At 44.4% G+C, this 24,017-nt stretch overlaps 1 protein-coding gene across 1 annotated transcript in view; it reads right to left on the bottom strand.

Annotated features, from left to right (window-relative positions):
* The window catches only part of TNFRSF21 (TNF receptor superfamily member 21), a 69,242-nt gene extending 57,665 nt beyond the window's left edge, over positions 1-11,577 (bottom strand). Inside the window, exon 1 of the mRNA XM_041750362.1 lies at positions 11,110-11,577. Coding sequence (XP_041606296.1) covers positions 11,110-11,196 — 87 coding nt within the window. The 5' untranslated portion in view covers positions 11,197-11,577. The remainder of the gene's footprint in view (positions 1-11,109) is intronic.
* Positions 11,578-24,017: the final 12,440 nt, after the last annotated feature.

The raw sequence follows: 24,017 nt of genomic DNA, 5'->3' as shown, positions 1-24,017 counted from the left end.
CAAGGCAAAACTAACACCACCAGCCAGTGTAGCTGTTCCAGAAAGAAAGCATAAACAAAAACCTATTTTAGCCTCTTGTGTGCTCAGCAGGCTCCGCTCTACCAGGGGTTCTTGGCAAGTGACCCAACCTGGGACTCGGTTTCCTCATCAGCAGAGTGCAGATAATGGTAACACTTACCCTCCTAAGATTGTTTTCAGAATTCTTAATACAGATAAAGCAGGTGCAACATGGGGACACAAGTCTCCCATATACTTTAGTTATTTTAACGATCACTCCTTCAACTTATCATATTACTATGGTTTAGCTTCATTCCCTTCGGATCAACCTTTTTTAAGATTTTTTTTTTTAATTTGAGAGATAGTGAGGAAAGGAGAAGCAGACTCCCCACTAAGCAGGGAGCCCAGTGCGAGGCTCGATTCCAGGATCTGGAGATCATGACCTGAGCTGAAGGCAGACACTTAACTGACTGAGCTACCCAGGGGCCCCGGTACTAGAAAATCTTTTAAAACACCCCAACTGAAATGCAAATGCCCAATTCCTGAGAAGTGTATCAGAGACCCCAGATTTTAAAAGCTGTAGTCCTGAAACATCCCCTACTAGACTTGGAGCATTCTCCAAAACAAAAAAATACAAACAAAATGCAGACTGCATGGTGATACGTAAAAGACAAATAAGAACCAAGAAAGCAACACTTCAAAACAAGCTAAACAAGGGCGCCTGGGTGGTGAAGTCAGTTGAGCGGTGGACTCTTGAATTTGGCTCAGGCCATGATCTCAGGGTTGTGGGATTGAGCCCTGCCTCCGGCTCTGTGCTCAGCTTGGAGTCTGCTTGTCCTTCTCCCTCTGCTCCACCCTCCACAACTCTCTCTCTCTCTCAATCTCTCTCTCAAATAAATTAATAAAGGCTTCAAAAAAGGCCTAACATATAAACAACATAGAACAAATGAGAAAACCAGGAGAGGAGAAAGGATTTTCTATTAATAAAGTGCACTTTAGACAAATGGAGCAGAATTTCAGCAAGCACTTTCCAGAATGAGTTTCCCTGACGGAGTCCCACAGGATGCTAATGACCTCGGATATAAAACACGGGGTGAACCAACAAGTTGCCTGCTTTTTTATAGTCCACAAGCTAAGAATGACTTCTACATTTTAAAGAGCTGCAGCAGGGACGCCTGGGTGGCTCGGCGGTTGAGCACCTGCCTCGGCTCAGGGTGTGGTCCTGGTCCCAGGACTGAGTTCCACATGGGACTCTCTGAGGGGAGCCTGCTTCTCTCTCTGTCTATGTCTCTGCCTCTCTCTGTGTCTCTCATGAATAAATAAATAAAATCTTAAATAGATAAATAGCTGCAGCAGGGGGTGGGAATCAAAAGAAGAATAAAATTTTGTCAAAATTTTGAAATTCAGATTTCGGTGTCCACAAATCTTAAGTTTTATTGGAATGAAGCCACACCCCTTCTTTGAGGCACTGCCCAGAGCTGTGTTCGAAGTACAAAGGCAGAGGTGAGTAGTTTCCGCGGAAAGCACATGGCCCACAAAGCCAAAAATACTATCTAGCTCTGTACAGATGAAGTTTACCAAACCCTGGCCTAAAAGTTTAGGAAATGCTCCTGATGGCAGCCCTCACAGAGGCACAATTAATATTAGCCTGTTGATGGCTCCAGGAGGCCCAGCAGGGGGCCCAGCTGCAGGAAACAGTGACTTTGTTGAATCTGGCATTTCCCAAACTTATACGGCCATACAATCCTTTACTCACGCAAGATGTATGAACATCTTGCAGAACACACTGAGGCAGTCTCCACCACCAACATGCTGCTGACGTCCAGAAAAGTCAACAAACCCAACCTTAGAAAGATCAAATATAAAATTCAAAGTAACCAGAATAGTTTATTTAAAGTATCGGGAAAGAGATCAATTTCTGACTATTAAAACAAAACCAATGGTGGGATGCCTGGGTGGCTCAGTGGTTGGGTGCCTGCCTTCAGCTCAGGGCGTGATCCTGGGGTCCTCAGATCAAGTCCCACTTCGGGCTCCTTGCATGGAGCCTGCCCCTCCCTCTGCCTGTGTCTCTGCCTCTCTGTGTCTCTCATGAATAAATGAATAAAATCTTTAAAATAAATAAATAAATAAAACAAAACCAATGGCAACAAAGGATACTCTCAGACCCAAAAAAAGGATACTCTCTGACACAAAAAGAGGTTTAAGAATATTAACCTAAATTTTTGTTATTGAATGTAATATTAAAAGTAGACTATAAAAATATATGCCAGGGGCACCTGGGTGGCTCCGGCAGTTAAGTGTCCAACTCTTGATCTCAGCTCAGATCTTGATCTCAGGGTGGTGAGTTTAAGCCCCATACTGGACTCCACACTGGGCAAGGAATCTACTTTAAAAAAAAAAAAATTAGGGACACCTGGGTCGCTCAGTGGTTGAGCGTCTGCCTTTGGCTCAGGTCGTGATCCCAGAATACTGTGATAAGAGTTCCCCATCGGGCTCCCTGAAGGGAGCCTGCTTCTCCCTCTGCCTATGTGTCTGCCTCTCTCTGTGTCTCTCATGAATAAATAAATAAAATCTTTAAAAAAATGTATGCCATACATGGCTAATGAAAGCTTATAAACAAAAATGTAAAGAATTCATGGAAATGAGGTTAACATAAATTCCACTCACTAGTTGAGGCAGAGGATGACATGAGTAATTATAAAGGTAATTATCACATGGATAAATATACGACCATCCCCAGTGACTACTGAAGTACAAATGTGCACGACCAAGGACCCTTACATATCCGTATCAAAGCAGCATAAATAAATGAAAATTATAAACTCCAGTGTTGGCAGCCTGGTGGGGTAAAAGGCACATTTATAGTTCCTGGTGGCATTCTAAATTAATTCAGTCTTTCTAAAGACAATCTGGCAATGCACTGCTGGAGCCATAAAACCATTCATTCACTTCCTGTGACCCAGCGATCCACTTTGGGCCATGCACCCCAAATATACTTCACTTTTGGGAACAACCCAAAAAGAAAAAGAGCAATTGATCTGTACAGAGACAATGTCATCAGCACTGCTCCCTTGCAGAGCAATGACAGCACCTAAGCATCTGTCCAACAACAGCAGGATGGCTCAACATAACACCAACCCAGAGGAGAGGTGGCATGGCAGGCCTGAAGCTTGAACTGCAGGAATCACAGGCCCCTCAAAGTCACTAACGTGTACCCAAACGTTGGGGCCCCCAAGCCCACCCAAGCCTCCCCCAGCTTTGCCCTTCAAAGTCATCAGGCCACCAAAGACAACTCAGGAACCAAAGAGTCAGCCATGACAGACAGTTGTCATGCTTTCCTTCAACCCCTGCCCTCTCACATCTCACCAGCAGAAGACCTTCTTCAAAATCTTTAAAATCGATCTAGTAATCCCCATCTTCACCGTCACCACCCCAAAACCATCATCTCCTGCAATCTCCTGCATCTCCACTTCCCCTTTCCCAATCCATCCTCCACAGAACTGCCAGAGTGATATTTAAAAGAAATCTCATTAAAACCATATTATAACCTTGCCTACAACTGTATGCCCAGCAACATCCTGACATGTTCAGACCTTAAAGGGCTCATCCAATCTGGTCCCTGCCTGCTCCACCTCAATAACACTCCCTTTGTCCCTGTTCACTAAGTGCCAACCGCAATGGCCTTCTTTCTCCTCTTTGAACACGTAGGCTCTTTCCTACCTCTGGGCCACTCTGCATGCTGTTCCTTCTCACTGGCATACTCTTCCTTCTGCTCCTTTAGAACATTACCCTTTCTGTCTTCCCTGATAAACCATTAACTCCAAAAGGCAAGGACCACGAGTGGCCTTTTACTGTCACATACCTAAAGTCTAGCAATGCCTGACATTTTGCAATGTAATTTAGCAATGCACCAGAAATATTTTTTAAATGAATTAAAAATATATCTCTGTGAGAAAAAATAGCTACATAAAGAAAAGCAGAACATAAGCAAGTACATCCACATAGTTTTAACTGTACATAAGTGTTCATATAATGTCAAAGAATAAAAATGAATTGGGAAGAGAAACCACACCCACTTAGGCCCTTCTAGTTGACAATTCACTTAAGTTTAAAATATCCTTTGTTAATAATTCAAATACCCTTCAGTTGTAGCTCAAAGTATTGAGATGTAGCTCCAGATCCAACTACCTTCTAACCTGTCTAGAATGAATGGTTAGTTTAGAGCAAGATCCTTCTGGAATTTATTCAACAATCATTTACTGCTTAACTACTCTGTGTCAGTGCATTAAGCCAAAAACACAAAGATGAATAGCACATTGTATGTTGTCTTTAAGAAGCTGAAATGGAGTAACAACATTGACCCTGAGGATTTCAAGTGAGGAGTGAATTACATGCAAACCTTGTCTGATTTGGTATTTTTTTCCCAGAACAGATACACAAAACTCAAAGCACAGAGGAAAGAGGGGCCATGGACTCGCAGAAATAAAAGGAAGAGCAAGGAGTGAACAATAACCAGTTAAATTATTCTGGAAACCTGTCACCATTTGCCTTTGAATCTTTTTTTCCATCCCCTGCCCCCCATTTCTCTTAATCCTGGTTAAGCTGACCTGGCCATACCTAGGATGAAATCAAATAATCATCGTCCCATGAGTTCTTTGGGAAAGCAGAATTTCCAACCTCTTTCCCAGAACCAGTGATTAAATTTCTTCTCACTCTTTGCCTCGCTTTCGTCCACTCAGCATCTACAATCTAGGGAGAGCCATGTTTAAAAGCCTGCTTAAGAGAATGCTAAAAGTGAGTGGGATAAGCCACACACAAAAACATGACTTATGGGACCATGCAAATCAATCAGGGAGTTAAACCAGTTTCTAAGAGACCTGAAAAGTTAACAAAATAAATACTTAATAGCAGATGATGCAAACCTGTGCACTAATCCTATACAAATAATCAAGCTGGCAGCAAAGAAAACCCTACCCCATCCTCAAGTTCTCAGGATAAGTGAGTGAAAACTACTTACTAAGCAGAACTCATGTCACACTGTTACTCACTAAGCAAATATTTTTCCAAATGACCCAAGTAGCAGGAAAGCAAAGCACCCATTCCCTATTTATAACATTTCAATTTGCAAGAGTATCTTTCCATCTTAACCATGGCACCATTGCCCATCAGAGTCACACCACTGGAAAATGTTGGCCAAGGACTCCACACCCTCTGCTTTCAAGCCACATATACACAGGTTGCTCTTACTTCCTAATCAGCTCTCCTGGCTAAACTTCCAAAGCGCCATCACGGAGCAGAACTGCTTCCCAGAGAGAAAGGGAATGAGCAGCTCTCGGGTAAAATCATTCCCTTCACAAGAAACAAAATTCCAGTAAATCAAGCTTATTTGTCCCCTGCCCACAACTTGGCAGAAAAAAAGCAGTGTGTCTGAAACCACACGAACCTAGATCTGAATCCTCTTTCTGGCAGCTGCCAGTTGCTTGACCACAACTCAAACCCTTATCGATAAAATGGGGCTAATGCTACCATATCGTGGACTTGTAAGGTTTCCTGAGATCATTTGTAGAAGATATTCAACACAATGTCAATGGTAAATAATAAATAGGAGCTTAGTAATTCAATATAAATGATTAATATTAGCAGGCATTAATATTTCCCCTCTCTGGGCTCTCAGTGCTGAAGCCTTCTTGAAGCTACAGCTGCTCTCATTTGATTCCAGGACTTCCGGGCTCATTCCTCTCCTGCCTCCTAAATCCATTAAAGTCATGTTTCTTCTCCCAAAACAGCTCCAAAAGGCTGATCCACCAATCCCTTCCGGCGGCAGAAGGGCAAAGGGAAAACCGTGTAAAGATCAGAGAGTGAGCCTGGCTATGACTCAGCTTACAAAGCCCCCTCTCCTTTTTGTTGTGTTTGATTTGTTCTTTAGTTTAGAACAAAACCTTAGACATAATTTTCAAACCTTCTGAAGATTTGAATCTTCTTCAGTCTTCTAAAGAGATGGGACTACATAGCTCATATACACCTGCCTGAGGTCCCTCTGGGCAAACTCCCAGCACTGCAAGCATCTGTCTCTACAAGGCCAGACGCTGACATATGCGGGGGGGAGGGGGATCCAGATAGCCAGAATCCAGAGAGAATGGACCTTTCCTGGCGGACTTTCCACCTCTCCAGAAGAATGAGGTCAACAGCCTAAATATCAGTGGAACCATGGCTTTGAATCAACAGCCTGAATACCAGTGCGCCCCACCTCTCTGCAGGCCCAAAGTGAGCACACAGTCCCTGACATCGGCCAGGTTCCTCCCTGGTTATAACCTCTGCCCGGCTCCTCTCTCCTGCACTGGGCCTGGAAATGGGAGGTGGTAGGAGAGCCAGGTGGCAAGGATACAAGCCAAATTAAGATTCTTGTTTATTTTTTGGTATTTGACAAATACAAACACTGGGGCAAAGCAGGTATTTATGCATAATCTGGCCCCCTCTTTTTCTAAAGACTCAAAGCTCAATAGCTGCTATCCCAGCAGCAACAAAGCCCAGTGTCCTCATGCTAAGCGGGGATTCAATTTCGGGGGAACTCCCATTAAGGCTTCTGTTTTCATTCCATCAAACACACGTATCCGTGCCTGATGGGCCAGACTGAATCTGCTTCCAATGGTCATCGGGCATATGCCCAAAGGCGATGACATACCCTGGGCTCCTCCTGTCACAGAAGAGCAAGCATCTGAGTTTTCCAGGAAGTTGCCAGTGACCTGGCCTCCCCGGAATTTGCAGGCCTGTTTGGGGGAAGAAGGCCAACAGTGTTTAGTGCTTACTGGAAAACAGACATTGCCGTTTATGCGGTGGAAAGTCTCCGGATTCATACTGGCTCCTGAACAGTCTGGCGATGCATCTGACTATTTCCCAGCACCAATCAGTCAGTCAATCAAGTTTCCTTAGGCCAATTGTGCATTATAAAGGGCTGGCGAAATACAAAACCAATTTGCAGCTGGTCTATGGAGTCACCAAAGCTTTAGCCCTCAGGTACAGCTCAAGTGTGATGTCTCCACATTCTGATCTACAACCGACAAAGTACACAGACCATCTGTTGGAGCCTGCCCTGTAAGCCATGCCTCCTTGCGTCTCTCCAAGAAGGCACACCTGGAGCAGGTACCTTCTGCAACCTGTCCCGGAATAGAGGGCATTAACTGTTTGGACCACACTGGGCATGGTAGCCTTTGCACAGATGTAACCACACTAAAATATGTAAGTTAGCTGGTTGGTGGATCCATGTCTATCTAGTCTTGGGTTTTTTCCTCAGTGTAAGGGAGTATATAGTATACAGTCCATGGCAAGGAATTTTTTTTTTCGTGCTGCTTTTGTTTGTCTATTTTATTTACATTGGAGGTCTGTCTGTTTGGGGCTAAACCTGGTTTAGCCATATGTCTCCAGAAACCACGCAGATCGAGAAGCTTGATCCTCTACTACACATTTTGACAACAAGAATGGGAGATTCATGGGGTAAGTCAGAAATCCTGCTTTCCAGTAGCAGTCTGCCCTCCCTATACTGAGTAGAAGTCACTTTCCCTACCAACCCTAATGTATGTAATTCTATTTGGAGACTTGGGAAGGTTTTTCTTCTGCTGGCTTTCCAACTGATTAAACTAGCCCAAGTTACTTGAAGTGATTTAAAGATTTTAACATCAACCACATTTCGGGTATTACTCTGAGTACATTTATCCACTGATTCCATATCAGCTGGTGAAACCCAACCAGCACTACTGATAGCCAGGTACGTTTTACATACCCTATGATCTGTGCCTGCAGGGCAAGATCCAAATCCTAATTCACCCCTGGGTTCCCACCACCTGGTTGCAGTGCCCCTCTCAGAACGGGTGCTCCGTGTAGGTTTGCTAACACAGAACCTCATGCACGTTAGCATCGATTGCCAACATTTTATGGGTCCAGGCAAAGCAAGCTCCCTGAGGGCAAGAGACCTCTCTGAGTGTGTCCTGTCATGCTGGACATTAAGGGCATTCCTTAACACTGGCACCAACTTAAAGGCTTCCCTGATCCTCCCTCCAGATTTTTGCTTTTGGTCTGGAACACATGACATTTTTATCCTTCAGTTTGTGGTCTATACTTCCGTGTATGGTGCAGACACCTGGACTCATCAGAAACAGAAGTACAAGGAGCAGGAACACTTTCTTCCAAAGGCACTCATGTAACTCTCGTTAATTTTCTGCCACACACCAAACCACCAGTCTCACCTTGGCTCCAGGGAACCTTCTCTGTTGCTACATTTCATCGTCTAGCAAATTGGAGTTGTGAAATAGGTAATGTGGCAAAGGAGGGAGCAAGGGTATGAGCAAGGGTATGAGTCAGGCCCTCCCAGCTCCCAGCCCGAGAACCACCACTGGCCAGCTGCGCAGCCCAGGCACAAACCAATGAAGTTGGCCCAGCATCCACCTTCTCGTCTGTAAAACGGAGATAACTCCTTCCTGCTTCACAGACAGGTGGGGAGTAAGTGAAACACTGTATAGAAAGCATCTGACACACAGTAATTTATGGCATTATGTTAGGTATCAGGATTCTTTTAAAGCTTATTAAAGCCTTATGAGAGTTCTCTTTCAGACACTGAGCCAGTCCTCACAAGAAAAAAAAAAAAAAGTGTCAAAAATGATGACAGTAACAAATACTGGCACAAAAAGGAAAATACTGGAAAAACAACTGTAACTGAAAGCCGTAATAAACAGGACCTTTTATTGAGTTTATTCTTTTTTAATCTAACTGCAACATATGAGTAGGACACTAACTTCCCCACCGCCCCCCGTAGTAGTGTTCTGAGCACCTGCCATGTTTAGCTGGGCTCCGGGGCCTGGTGTCTGTCATTTTCACATAGCTGAGAATCCCATTTGGATAAATAATCCTTATATCAATATCATGAGAGTGTTATTTTTTTACAGGAGCAACACCTATCCTGGGGACTGGAGCTTGCAGATTGGGGATGGAAAAAAAAGAAAAGAAAAGACATTGCCTGCCCACCCTGCTTGGGGGTTAGAGCCAAATCCCTGGTGATCCCTGGTACACCGTCTCCGTCAGCCCTGAGGACAACAGGGTCAACCTCAAGCCATTCCATGGTCTGAAGCAGAACCTTTCTATTAGTTTACCAAGAGAAGGAGGACTCTTGTTTTACTTAAGAGCTTAAGATTGCTTCTGAGCTCCTTAACAAAGTTCATTTAAAAACAAAACAAACAAACAAAAAAAGACAGCCAAACTTAAATTCTCAGGTCTTCAGTTGCAAATCCAGTGCACAATTTTTAGATAAACTGAGTTTAATGGTTTAAGAAAAGGAATTGGGCTCTCTCTCAGTTGGCTAAAGTACCTACAGTTTCATTACATGGAGGCCTTACTTGAAAACACCTGTCTCATACTCAAATGTAAAATGAATGAAATATCACACTTGACTTAAGATTTCATCTAGGAGTAGGCTCTGTGAGGCATGGAATAAACGGTTCTGTCTGAGGGACCGCAGAGGCATGGGGTGGGTAGAGTGGTAGACGGAAGGAGGAACCTCAAGGATAGATCTACCTGCACTGATGTTAGGGTCGGTGTTCCCATGAACTGAAACGGATTTCTCTACACAGCAACACTGTCAATCCAGGTTCATCGCTTGAAGGGACCCCCTTACTGCTCAGCATCCCCCACACTTGTTTCAAGGATACAGATCTTGACTTTGCCATTACTATAAATGGGCAGAAAAGACTCTCTGAAAGGATCCTGGGACTTGCCTCATTATAAATGCTAACAGCACCAAACTTTTCTTCAGTCTCTTTCCCCCTTAAAATCCACACCCACACAGGGAACCAGAGCGTCTGTAGGGTGAATTCCCAGGCCATAGCAACTGCAATGCCCTGGGATCTAAGAGATCTTGGCCGACCAGGCATTAAGCCCTTTTTGGGAAGGAGACAGCAAGCCTGCCTTCTCCTTACACAGCCCTGCCGTGAAAACAGGCTCTTGTCTTTTGTTTTTGTTTGGGTTTCAGCTAAGAACCTCTGTCCTCCCTTCAGAGACAAAAAAAAAAAAAAAAAAAAAGACAGGCATGGGAAGCTTACGGTGGCTCAAGGGCTTGATCTCAAATACATTGTCTTCCACCTAACCCGGCCCCTCCCCTCTGGCGTTTCGGAAGGGGAGAAGGATCTAGGGGAAGTTGGGGATAAGTTTTGGGTCAAGGGTGGTTTCAGGCTTCGACCAGGTGAGTGAGGGAGGACTAGGTATGGGGCACGCCCTGGAGCTGAATGCTGCTCGGGTGCCGAAGCTGGAACCTGCTCCGCTATGCGGGGTCACCTGCCTGAGCACAGGTGACCGAGGGATGGGAGACAAGCCTGGAGAAATTCATCTTCCTTTATGTAGACTCCCCCCCCCCGGGCCAGCGCGCTGGCTGGCTGGGAGCCGGTGCCCCGGCGACGCCTGAGAGCGGGTCTAAGGGCTCTTTTCCCGGCTGGCAGAAGCCGGGACCCCCGCCCGCCCCCCAGCCGAGGCGGCGCGGTGGGGGAGGGCGGCTGGCGCGCAGCTCGGGGGTGCAGCGTGCGGCCGCCCCGCGCCGGCCCCGCTCTGCCACTGCGGTAGCATCCCCGCATCCCCGCATCCCGGCCTCACCGCATCCCGGCCTCCCCGCATCCCCGCATCCCCGCATCCCGGCCTCCCCGCATCCCCGCATCCCGGCCTCCCCGCATCCTGGCACCCGGCACCCGGCATCCCGGCCTCCCCGCATCCTGGCACCCGGCACCCGGCCTCCCCGCATCCCGGCCTCCCCGCATCCCGGCCTCCCCGCATCCCGGCCTCCCCGCATCCCGGCACCCGGCACCCGGCATGACGCTGCAGCTGCGGCAAGGCGGCCCCCCCGCCGGCCGCGACCCCCGGCTCGGCAGCCCCGGCCCCACCACGCCGAGGCGGCGGCGGCCCCTGCGGCCCGAGAGGGGCAAGCCCGGGATGCGCAGGACGCCCGGGGCCGCCTCCAGCGCCTGCCCCGTTGCAGCCCGCCCGCGAGGAGCACAGCCCGCCCCGACCGGGACCCCGGCCCGGCCCAGCCCCGCCCGGCCCCCGCCGCCCCCGCCCCCGCCCCCGCCCCCGCGCGCTCACCAGGAGGAGAGCGGCCGCGACCATCGCAGCGCGGGCCGTGCGGCCGCAGGAGGCGAGCGCGGTGCTGCTGCTCGCGGAGGTCCCCATGGCCGGGCCGGGGCCCCCGGCAGCTGGAGTCGGCGGCTGCTTCTGCCCAGCGCCGCACCCACCGCCGCCGCCCGGGCCGGGCGCCCATCTACCTCCAGCACCCCATGAGCACGCGGCGGCCGGGCGGCCGGGCGGGGCGGGGGCGGCGAGCGGGCCGGGCGCTCAGCACCTGCCCAGCGGCGCGGCCGCCCGGGCGGGGAGAGGCAGCGGCCGCGGCAGCCCGCGCCCCCCGGCGCTCCCCTCGCTCAGCGGCCGCGGAGAAGCAGGGAGGAGGGCTGCGCGCGGGGCGGCGGAGGGGCGGCTTCCCATAGCGACGCCTCCGGCCACGGACCCTGCACCGCTGCCGGGCCGGCCGGCGACGGACTGAGTCGGTGGCCGCCGGGCGCGGGGACACACGTGGTGGCGCCGGAGGGGCGGGGGATCGGCCCTTTGTGATGTCACCGGGAGGAGGCCGGGCTCTTTGTGCGGTCGGCGCGGGGCCGGCGGTCCGGGGGCAGCGGGAGGGAGAGGGCGCCCCCCGGCGTCGGCCGGCGGAACTGCAGCTGCCGGCCGGGCGCGGGACCCGCGGCGGAGGGACCACGGCCCTTGCCCGCTCGGCTCACTTTGCCCAACGCGACGCGCTTAGCTTACTTAGTTGCTTAACCAAGCTACTTAGTTACTTAATTTCCCTAAATTGTTTCTGCGACAGGCACGGTTCTGCCGTTTTTGACGCAGTGATTAAAAACGGCCGATGGCCGGAGAACACCGAGGTCCACTCCCTGCCCAAAGCGCATCCTGACTTGGTTCTCAAACCCGCCTGGGCTTTAGAGCAACCTAGAGAGTTGAAAACGCGGGTGTGTAGGGCTCCTCCCACCCGCCCTCCTGAGATTCTAATTTAATCGAAAATGGGGTGTGGTCCGAGCACTGGGATGTTGAAAGGTTCTGCGGGTGATTTTTAGCACGGAGCAAAGTTGGGAAACCTCTGGGATAATGGGTGCAGCTAAGGAAGTCCAGGCTGAAGGCTTCCAGACTCAGAGTCTGTGGAGTTGGTCCGTGGGTGGTCTTTGGGAGGCCTTGGAAATCCTTGAAGTGTGTAGGCAAGTGCATCTTCCTAATTAAAGATCCGATGTTTTGAATTACGTTATCACAGAGATTTAAAAAAAAGAAAAAAAAATCCTTCCCCCTAAAAAGCTTTAAAATTTTTGAGTTGAGTTTCGGATGCCTTTGTGGGTTGTGGGTGGGTAGGAAGGAAGTTATCACGCTGCTCCAGAAGAAAGAACAACCAGAACAGTGGCTTGGATGGTTGACATCTCCTACATTTCTGAATGTGACATAGGACCTGGCATTCCTGTCTTTGTTTCGCCTGGAGGGAGTCAGTCTCCCCAGGGTCCACCGTGTCTGGTACGGGGGTGTCCATCCTCTAGGTACTGACGGCTCACACTATGCTATATGGAAACTACCACTTTTGCCATGTGGGCCACACCGCTCATTTGTGAGCCCTGGTGGTGCTGCACTTATTCTAGCTTTCCGGGACCCCTTCTATTTCATTATAAACACACTTTCTCAGGGATCCCTGGGTGGCTCAGTGGTTTAGTGCCTGCCTTTGGCCCCGGGATGTGATCCTGGAGACCTGGGATCGAGTCCCACATGGGGCTCCCTGCATGGAGCCTGCTTCTCCCTCTGCCTGTGTTTCTGCCTCTGTGTGTGTGTGTGTGTCTCTCATGAATAAATAAACAAAATCTTAAAAAAAAAAAAAAAGAAACACTTTCTCAATTACCAGCTTTGACACTCACCACCCAGTAGACCTGAAGATAACCCACTATAAAATACAAGTGTGAACTATTCTTTTTCTGATTAATATATTGTGTACACTTTGTTCTGTGCACACTTAGAAGATGATAAAAATATCAAGATTCATTCCGATTTCTTATTTCAAACATCTATTAGTAAAGAAAAGGATTATCCATAAATATTGGATGGGGGTAAAGCCATAACATATAATCTCTGGTGAAATTCAAACAAGTTCTAAAAAATACTATCATTACATTTGTAATGGGGGGGGGGGGGGGGGGGTAATGTCTGGACTTGAGTCTACTTCCAGAACTTCAAAAGAGTAAGGGTTATCTATTGTGTCTCCATATGTAATAGTTTCAATTATTTCTTTAAAAATTCAACTGACTGCTAAATATCATCATATTTTTAAAAAAGAAGTTACAGAGGTGTACAAAAAGGGGAGCAGTGAAAGATAAAAGCCTTTGTTAGCTAGTTCATTTAACTCCTCACAACCAAACCTACTCAAAGTTGGATCTGACTGATGCGCTCCATGAAGTGAGCAAAATTCAAGTTTAGAATTTGGGTTACTTTGCAGGCATGAGGAGTCCTTTCATAATTATCTCTCTTCCTAAAACCTAAAAGAAGTTTGAATTGTGCTCTCACTACTTGCGAATTTTATCATTTCCTGGTGTACTATTGATCACATCAAGTTGAAACTGAATACCCATTTTAAGGGAGGATAAATCCACTCAATCCTATTTACCACTAACACTTAAATTCATGTCCCTCTGAGTCATAAATGGATTACAAATAATTTGAATCTAAACAGGGTATGAAACTTTATTACTTTGAATTGCAATTTATAAATGCTTTTATTTCACTTCATAAAAAGTCTTCAACTATTGATTAACTCATCGCCACATTTTCAGTATGGCAACTTAGCTAGGTTTATTTTCTGGGAAAGGATGGAAATCCAATAATCCATAAGGATTAGCTTTGTCATATCTTTGCCATTATATTCACTCTCCAACTGCCATCTCCTTACACACGTTCGAGCTTTGGGCTTTTTAAAAATTTCTGTCAGTGCTATACCTTCTTCCTAATATTCCAGTTTCATTCATTGATTGCTTTCCCTCCCTTAGTGCTTTTCCAGACAATCTGTTTTTCTATCCTCCAATTTGTCCATTTTCTCTTTCTATCTAAATCCTTATTACATACTTGGATGCTGGAGAAATCACCAAAATTACCGTCTTGCCTTCAGTTTTGGCCTTATACTTTTATTTCTCCACACTGTGGGCAGTTGTAATAAAATTTCAACTTTCAAAAATGTGAGTACCCAGTTTTTAGCATGAAAGCAGCAATTGTCCACATTCTGAGTAGTGACTGCTTTATGGCCAACATCCTGAGCTGATCCTTGTGACAGAATGGCAGAAATCAGCAGGAATAGCTGCGAGCCTGCAGAAGGCACAAGAAGCAGCTGAAGCCAAGCTCAGAGGGCAGGAGAGCATGAAACTTGTCTGAGCAATAGCAAGATTGTTTCATTGCAACATGTACCAAGTATCTCTTATGTGTCAGGCAGTGTTGAGTACTGCAAAAACAATAATAAGAAGTGATCCTGTCTTTGAGGAGTCACAGTCTCAGGGAGAGGAAATAGTTCAGCGGGTGTGAGTGGTAGAGACTGCTATTGTACCCCCATTACAGGTACACACCTATTTCAACTACCACGTGGCTGCCCAGAATAAAAGATCACCTTTCCCAGGCTCCGGTGTTCCTAAGCCTGAAAGCAACTCCTGTTTCCACCAAGCAGAATCGAAATGTATGTCTTCTGAAAAACATTCCCATTGGCTAGAACTTAGTTATCCATCACCCCTCCTATGCAGACTTTACTAAGACCTGCTAATTCTATCTCAGTCACTTCTGATCTAATTCTATGTCAATTTTTTTTTCCCTTTTCTCTTCCTCTAAATACCTTCCACCTCTTGCTTAGATGATTACACAAACCTGATTGGCATCTCCGCCTCTAGTTTTGCTTTGGACTTCTCAGTACCACAATAAATCTCTTCTTTACATCTTAAGGAAAATGAGCTTTTTATTTTTTTTTCCTAATCTGATCATGTCATTCCCTTGCCAAGAGCCCAACAAAGAACCCTCGTTATACTCAATTTGAAGTTCAAAGTCCTAATAAAACTATTCATATTCTGAACTCTCCTTATGATTCAACCCTCACCACTGCCACATGGTTGAGTAAACATCACAAATATGATGCACAGAGCCTTTACTTCCTATATCCAGCTCACTTCTCCATTTCCCATTGCTGCCAATCCCTACAGACCCCAAGGTCTAAATATTAATCGTATTAGATCACCGTGTTTCTTAACTACTTCACCTTTGTGATTCTTCCAGACTTTGTTAGGGTTTGTTTTCTTTTCATTTCCCCTCCTCTGCTTTAGAATTCCTATGAATCGACCCTTTAAGACCAACCTCAAGTGGTACTTCATCCAAGAAGCCTTCCATGATGTCCTCTCTTCACCTTCTCTATCCCATTTGAATAGACTTAGTTGTTCCTGCCTCTTGTTTTTTCCCCAGATGGTTCTGTTACTGCATGTATGACATTATACTATAGTTCGCTTACCTTTCCACATCTCTGGCCAAACTTTGAGCTCTTTGGGGCCAAAGTCTATATCTCAATCATCTTTATATCTCCATAGTCAAGATTCAAGACATTTACCTAACTCAGTAAATATTAGTTGAGTGAAACAAACTTGGAAAATTTGACAAGCAGCAGAATAGTTAACACACCTGGTTGTACATTTTCTTTTTCCAAGCCTTAATTTAAACATCCTGAGTTGTGTTATGCAACAATAGGTTTAATCTTGTATATCACCAAAGTGCCACGTCCCACACTTGGGTTAAACATTTTGTCCGCAGCTCTGTTTCCTTCAAAAACTCATTTATGAACTTGCTGTTCTTTGGCCTAAGAAGGAATATCAGCCATTCAGCAACAGATTGCAAGATTAAGTGCAAGAGCATGAGTTTGATCAAGTCTCCATGGTGACATTCTACGAAGAAGGCACTCTTGGATAAGATCAAATGGGACTAGATTTGCAAAGCAGGCACAGTTCCAGAAGCTTCCTTCTCTCTTGGGTGATAAGAGAAGGATGATTAGAAAAATACAATACACAGTCCTTTGAAGGTATGACACCTTTGTTTCACTCGCAAGAACAATGAGGTGATTAAAATTGTTCATTTCCCTGAAGGAGGGAACCTCAGCATGAGGAAAAGTGGGGCTCACCTTGAATTGCCCATAACCCATGCACTTTAGGAGTCCATGACTATAATGTTTTCATTTTGCCATAAACTTTTTCGCGCTAAATAATTTTTCACTTCATGTGAGAGTTGATGAGAAAGTTTAATAGTTTTATATTTGTTTCTTTTTTATTTTTTTATTTAATTCAAATTGCCAACATCTAGTATAACACCCAGTGCTCATCCCATCAAGTGCCCTTCTTAGTGCCCATCACCCAGTCACCCATCCCCCCACCATCTCCCCTTCTGTAACCCTTTGTTTCCCAGAGTTAGGAGTCTTTCATGGTTTATCTTCCTCTCTGATTTTTCCCCACTCAGTTTCCCTCCTTTCCCTTAGAGTCCCTTTCACTATTTTTTATATTCTGCATGTAAGTGAAACCACATGATGATTGTCCTTCTCTGATTGACTTATTTCACTCAGCATAATACCCTCCAGTTCATCCACGTCGAAGCAAATGGTAGGTATTCATCCTTTCTGATGGCTGAGTAATATTCCATTGTATATATATTTTATTTGTATATTTATAAATACATTATTATATAATTTTATACATCATGTATTATATATACTTATATTTGTAGACTTAACATTTAATAGTTTAATCTAAAGACAGTGGGTTTGAGGAGTCACCAATATGGGATCAAATCTCCATTATATCACTTTCTAATTCGGTGGGTATGAGATTGATATTAATATTAATATTAATATTTTTGAGCTTCTCCATTTGTAAGATGTAAGAACTATCTCATAGTGGTGATATGAGAAATAAATGAAATAAAATATGTAAAATCCATAGCACTGCATTTCTCCTTCGGTATGTACTCAATAAATCAATTCCTCTTCCCCAGTCCCCTTTTGAGAGGATAATCTTTTTTAAATTCAGTTAATTAACATATAATGCATTATTGGTTTCAGAAAGTAGAGTTCAGTGATTCATCAGTTGTATGTAACACCCAGTGCTCGTCACATCACATGCCCTACTTAATGTCCATCACTCAGTTACCCTGTACCCCCACCAACTCCCCTCTAGCGACCCTCAGTTTGTTTCTTATGATTAAGAGTCTCTTATAATTTGTCTCCCTCTCTGATTTCATCTTGTTTTATTTTTTCCTCTCGTCTCCTATGATCTTCTGTTTTGTTTCTTAAATTCCACATATGAGTGAGATATATGATAATTGTCTTTCTCTGATTGACTTATTTGAGAGGATAATCTTTTTTTTAAAAAAAAGGTTTTATTTATTTATTTGATTATTTCTTTGTTTGTTTGACAGAGAGAGAGAGAGCATGCAAATGTGCACAAGCAGGAGAAGCAGCAGGAAGAAGAAGAGGGAGAAACAGGTCCCCAATGAGCAGAGAGCCTGACATGAGTTTAAATCCCAGGATCCTGGGACCATGACCTGAGCTGAAGGCAGACACTTAACCCACTGAGCCACCAAGGCACCTCAAGAGGATAATCTTTTATAAGCTCATTACGGAAAGATGGGAAAGTATAATATTTCTTCATAGACACATTAGGATTTGGGGTTAGTAGAGATAGAAAAATTATTTCTTCTGATATAATGCAATGTAGTATCAAGACAGGTACAACAGGCAATCTGACTCCTGATCTTAGTTCTGGCATTAGCCAACTGTGCATATTTGGACAAGACACCACACTCCTCTGTATCTATTTGGGCTTTAGTTAAGCTTCCTGATATGCAAAATGATAAATATGGATTACTAAAGTGATCATTTATGCTTCTATCTACTACCAAAGTCCTAGGATTCTAATTGGCTCTGATAGCATACTTTCTCCTGGCCAAGAGGGGTTCAAGTTGTTTAAAGTCAGAAGACAGGGAAGATTGAAAAGGAAAATATTTGGGAAGGAGAAGTCCTAGCAGATGCAAGGAGGTGTGGAAGGAGCATGATGGAGAATCATTAGCTTCTGTTCAGGAGTTGCTTGTCCATTTTGGGATTTATCAGGTCATGGGCTTCTCTCACCTTTCCTCACTTGAACTTTCGTCCACTTAGTGACTAGGTAATTATGGTGAGCATACTCTGGCTTGGTCCTCACTGCTTGGTGACAATCAGGCTTTTTTCTTTTATTTCTATTTCCCTCAAATCTTCTCCCCAGAACCTTGGTCCCTTTACCCTCATCAGATCCTCCTGATGGTCATGGTTCTGCAAGGTAATCTTCCTCTGTTCCCCTCTTCACAAGCCTGAATTGTTCTCTGACTTTTTGCCTCCTTTTCTTTCTCTCCTTCCATTTCAGTGCTTTGAAGCACCTGTCCTTGCCAAGGCTGATGCTTCCTTTTACGGTCTTGAGTTCACTGTTCCAGCCTTTAAAATCATGACTCTTATTACCCCTGCATCTCAAAAATCTGTCTTTTCTGGGTTGCCCCATCCCTATAATATCAAGGACCTTCATCCTTAAATAAGTACAAACAAATAAAGAAACTCTTCTATTTCTTCATTTCTTTCCTAAATAAAGCAATGCTTTTTGCAGTCACTGCTTTTTTGTTCATGGCACCACATTTTTCTAATCCACAGGCCTAGATTTCCAGTCCATCCCTGACTCCTCCTTTTCTTTGCCTTCTCTCTCCCATCTCCCAGTGCTTGCATCTACCTTGCTGCTAAGACCTGTACTTTAGCAAAGTCTCCTGTGTCTTTTTATGTCTTCCCATTTCCCTCTACAAACAATCCAATCGAAGTTTTTAACATCTTTGCTTAGATGAATTAATTAGTTTGATTATTGGCCTACTTCTTTTTAGCTCATCTACCCTAATGCTCTTACACACCATGGCCAAAGTGTGCTTCCTAAATCACAGGTTTGGTTATTCCTCACATCTGCTGAAGAACAATCAATGGCTCCCCATTGATTAAAAAATTAAGTATAACATTTTCATTTTGGCCTTCTCTACAAAATGGCCTCAACCTCCCTTTTCTGCAACATCCTTCACCACTCCCTTAGCTATACAGAATAAGAATTTCTCACCATTCCTACCCCACACCATGCATTTTCCTAAGTGATTTTGTGGAGTCCATTTTTCTCTGCCTGGAATCCTAACCAATTAACATCATCCACCAAGACTCATCTTAGTATTTCACCTCTCTTATTTAATTCCATTCAATTCAGCAAACATCTGTTGAGGACTGACTCTATTCAGTTCATTTTGCTAGGCAATGTGAGTCATACAGTGGTGAATGGAGGTGACTTCTGCCTTTGGGGGCTGACAATATTTTTGAGAGACATGTTATTGGAAACATATAAATGCACTGTGATTTTGACACTCTGCCTTGGATATCTAGCTAGAACCCGGCACACAGATTATGCAAAGCATGTTTGCTGAATGACCAAATAATTGTTGTATGAGATGCAAACGTAGTGCAATAGTAGAGTATAGGAAGTAAAGATTCATTTTGAGTGGGAGCCCATATGGGAAGGTCTAAAGAAAGAGATTTCCAGCAGAGGGAGGCCCTGCAGTGTAGAAGTTAAGATCGGAGCACAACACAAAGTTAGATTACATGCTTTTGTTCTGAAGTTACTTTGCCTGTTAAAGGAAGCCAGAGTGAAGCAACCTTCTTTCTCCCACCTTGCTTCTTGGCCCACCCCTCTCTACAGAGTCCTCTATAGCACTCCCAGCCTCCCTGAACTTCCCCCAAAACTTTCTAAGGTCTATCCCAAGAAAACCCAAAATTATTTTGCATGGAAAAACCTATGCATCCTAGGGAAGAAATATTTTACTTTTTATGTACAGCCCTTCAGCTTCCATTGTCTTGACACTGAGAACCTTGCCTTTCAATTAGGCATTTTGCAAAGCAAAGGAGCAGTTTTCTCCTTTTGCCAGCCTCAAATGGAGAAACCTGATTCCATTTATGATGGGAGCAGAGGCAGGGTTTGGAGCACTGTAATCAGGGTAACATTAAGAGTCGACAACATGTATTGAACACTTCCTATATGCCAGGCACCATGGAAGCCCTTTACATGCATTATTTCATTTGATCCAGACAGCAGGGTTCTGGTATGTATTATTAAAATCACCATCCCCCTTGTTGTTTTTTAAGATTTTATTTATTTATTTGAGAGAGAGCAGAGCATGGGGAGAGATAGAGACACACACACAAGTGGAGGGAGAGAGAGAAGCAGGCTCCCTACCTGGCGTAGGGCTTGATCCCAGGACTCTGGGATCATGCCCTGAGCTGAACACAGATGCTTAACCAGCTGAGCCACCCAGGAGCCCCTCATCATCCCCCTTGTACCAGTGGTCAAACTGTGTCTTATAGAGTCTTTATAACTTGCCTGTAGTTACATACCCAGACATTGGTGGAGACAGAATTTGAACCCAAGTCTTGTGGCTTCATAGCTCTCCTGCTTTGCCAATACATAGATTATCTCATGAGAGTAGGTTACCAGTTGTAGAAGATCTTGAATAGATACTGCAGCACCTCTCATGAGCCATGCTTTCAGCTTTTATAAATGATAAGGGCAGCATTAAAAGCCTCTGCCAAATGGATGGTGAAACACCTTCATCAGCAAGAGAAAACTGGATTCATTTAAGCAATGGAAATGTCAGTAATATAATCTCATATCCCAATCGCCCCCCCCCCCCACCCGTACTGCTTCATGCCTTTGAAGGCCTTTACGGTTTTCTAGATGATTGGTCTTTGGTGCCCTGCCTGAAGCCACTGAGCTGAAGAAAAGGGGATTTTTTTTTTGAGAGGAAATTTCCCCTTTTGATTAAATTTCTTTTGCTTTTATTCCTCACAGCACTTACTGTATAGAGCATTTTCAAGGGGTGCTCCAAGGGGTAAGTTAAAAATTTACCAAAAACATTTGAAAGTTTAATTTTAATTTTAATTTTTTTAAACCGAGACACCTGCGCCCCAACGTTTATAGCAACAATGTCCACAATAGCCAAACCATGGAAGGGCCCTCGGTGTCCATCGAAAGATGGATAAAGAAGATGTGGTTTATGTATACAATGGAATATTACTCAGCCATTAGAAACGACAAATACCCACCATTTGCTTCAACGTGGATGGAACTGGAGGGTATTATGCTGAGTGAAGTAAGTCGATTGGAGAAGGACAATCATATGGTTTCACTCATACAGGGAATTTTAAAAATAGTGAAAGGGATTAAAGGGGAAAGGAGAGAAAATGAGTGGGAAAAATCAGAGACGGTGAGAGAACACTAGAGACTCCTAACTCTGGGAAATGAACAAGGGTAGTAGAAGGGAAGGTGGGCGGGGGGATGGGGTGACTGGGTGATGGGCACTGAGGGGGGCATTTGACGGGATGAGCACTGTGTGTTATACTCTATGTTGGCAAATTGAACTCCAATAAAAAGATATACCCAAAAAGTTAATTTTCTTAAAGATTTTATTTGAGAGACAGAAGTAGGAGAGGGAGCACAGAGAGCAGGAAGGGGAAGAAGGGGGAGGAGAGACTTAGGGGAAGGGGGAGGGAAAAGCAGATTCCCCTGTTGAGCAGGGACTAGATCCCAGGACCCTGAGACCATGACTTGAGCCAAAGGTGGATGCTAAGGAAGACACATAACCAACTGAGCCACCCGGGCTCTCCTGAAAGTCTAATTTTTAAGCTTTTTCTATATAGTCGCTACATTTTTCGTCTTTTGGGATAATACACATTTCATTTTAATCTTTGTCCCTCTAACTGAAGGTGGTGAACATTGACCAAAACAAAAAAGAAAAGATTGATTAATTCAAAATTCATAATTTTAAAATAATTTAAATAACATTTTCAAATTATTTGTTATTGTTGTTTGTAACATCTATACTTCTCTAGTCATTAAAGCTTGCATCCTGCACATATCATGCCTTAGGCTCAGTTGAAATAATTTGCTTGAACTGAAATCACTTTTCAGGCAACATAGACCACCAGAGTTTGCTTGAAAAACAATCATTTCACTGAAATATTTAAAATATTGCAAAGGCTTAGTTTAACCAAAAATGCTGTTTCAGCCATCTCTCTTCATAGCACTAAAACTAATGCTACATAAAAAATTCATAATGATGAGCACAATAGATATTTTATCCTAAAGCAGTCATTTCTAGAAATGACTTATGAATTATGTTGTTTGAAAGCCCATCCTACTTAGACGTCTGCTCCACAAATCAGTTAAGCTCTGTCTTTAATCTAGAGCTGTTTATGATTTTAAAAAGGAAAAGTTGTAAATGATTTTATGGGTAGCTAAATTGGTATTTTATGCAATTTTTCTCTTTGAAGTAATTCTTAAAATGAGTTTGATTTTAAGGCATTAAATTACTGTTTCCCTCATATATCTATTTACAAGCCATGGGAAAAAACCATCCTCTCATTTCTATTACTTCTCTTTCAAACTCTTCTGTCAGTGGGCGGAGGCAGAAGGATTTGGAAGGCAGATAACAGAACTTAAGTCTGGGAAAGCAGGGTGAAAGGGTGGGTTGTTATCTCTGTAGATCTCTGAAAGGGGTATAACTTGAAATTTCATGGGTCAGAAACTTTAGCTTGAGTGAATACTGTATACCGGACATTTTCACAGATACCTCACATTACTCCTGTGAGGCAAGAATCCTTAACCATATTTTGCAGACCAAAACAAATTTCCAAAGTGGCAAGCAACTGGTCCAAGCTCACGTAGCCAATTGATAAGGCTGGAATCTTTCCCAGTCACTTGGGGAAGACACCTGTTGGTATCTCCTGCAGGTGGAGGAGCGCTATCCAGTTAAAAATCAGCTAAGATCAGAGAAGAATCTGAGATCTGTCTCCCTTGACCAGTTGACCCTTGCTGATGACAGCTCTCTAAATTCACGATGTGCATTGTCCCCAGGCATTGCATATCCAAACTATTAAAAGATTACTTTGGCTTTCTTGTCTATTCCTTTACTACCTATTCGTTTCAAATACTAATTAATCAGCCACTATGGACCTAAAAACTAAAAAAACCCTCAAAACTTTTTTAGTTCTGGGTAGAGGCAACAAACAAAACAGACAATCTGCCATCTTGGAACTTACTAAGAAACAGGTAAAAAACACTTAAGCTATTTTCATGGGCTGAATTTTGTTCCCCCCAACCCAAATTTACACATTAATGTCTGACCCCCAGTACCTCAGAATGTGACTATATTTGGGGATGGAATTTTAAAGAGGTATTTAAGGTAAAATGAGGGCATTGGCTTGAACCCTATTCCAGTATGACTGGTGTCTTCATACAAAGGGAAGATGAGGACAAAGACACCTACAAAGGGAAGAAGACCCAATGAAGATACAGAGAGACAGTCATTTAAAGCCAAGGAGGGAGACCTCAGGGGAAACCAATCCTGCAGACACCTTGATCTTTTACTTCCAGCCCCCTTGGCTATGAGAAAATAAATTCTGCTGTTGAGACATCTAGTCTGTGGTACTTTGTTATGACAGCTCCAGTAAACTGATAGAGTTATACAGTATGATAGTGGCAAGACAAGGCAGAGAGAGAGACAGATTGCAATTTCTAAATAAGGTGATCAAGGAAGACCATATTTTTGTAAAGATTTGAGGAAAGGGAGGCAGGGAGCCAGGCAGATGTCTCAGAGAAATAACCCCTTCAGAAGCCCTGGTAGCAGTGTTCCCATTATTTTTGGAGTGCTAAAGAATGACAGGAGAGTGGACGAGGGACAACAGGGACAGGATTCTGGAGGGCCTTGTGGACCACGGATAAGATACTGGCTTCTTTCCCAGTGAATCAGGAAACCATTGAGCAAGAGTTTCATGGTCTGATGTGTGTTTGTCTGGATCGATCTGG

The sequence above is a fragment of the Vulpes lagopus genome, chromosome 1, assembly GCF_018345385.1.
Source record: "Vulpes lagopus strain Blue_001 chromosome 1, ASM1834538v1, whole genome shotgun sequence".
NCBI classification, from domain to species: domain Eukaryota; kingdom Metazoa; phylum Chordata; class Mammalia; order Carnivora; family Canidae; genus Vulpes; species Vulpes lagopus.
This window is presented reverse-complemented; position numbering and strand designations above follow the sequence as displayed.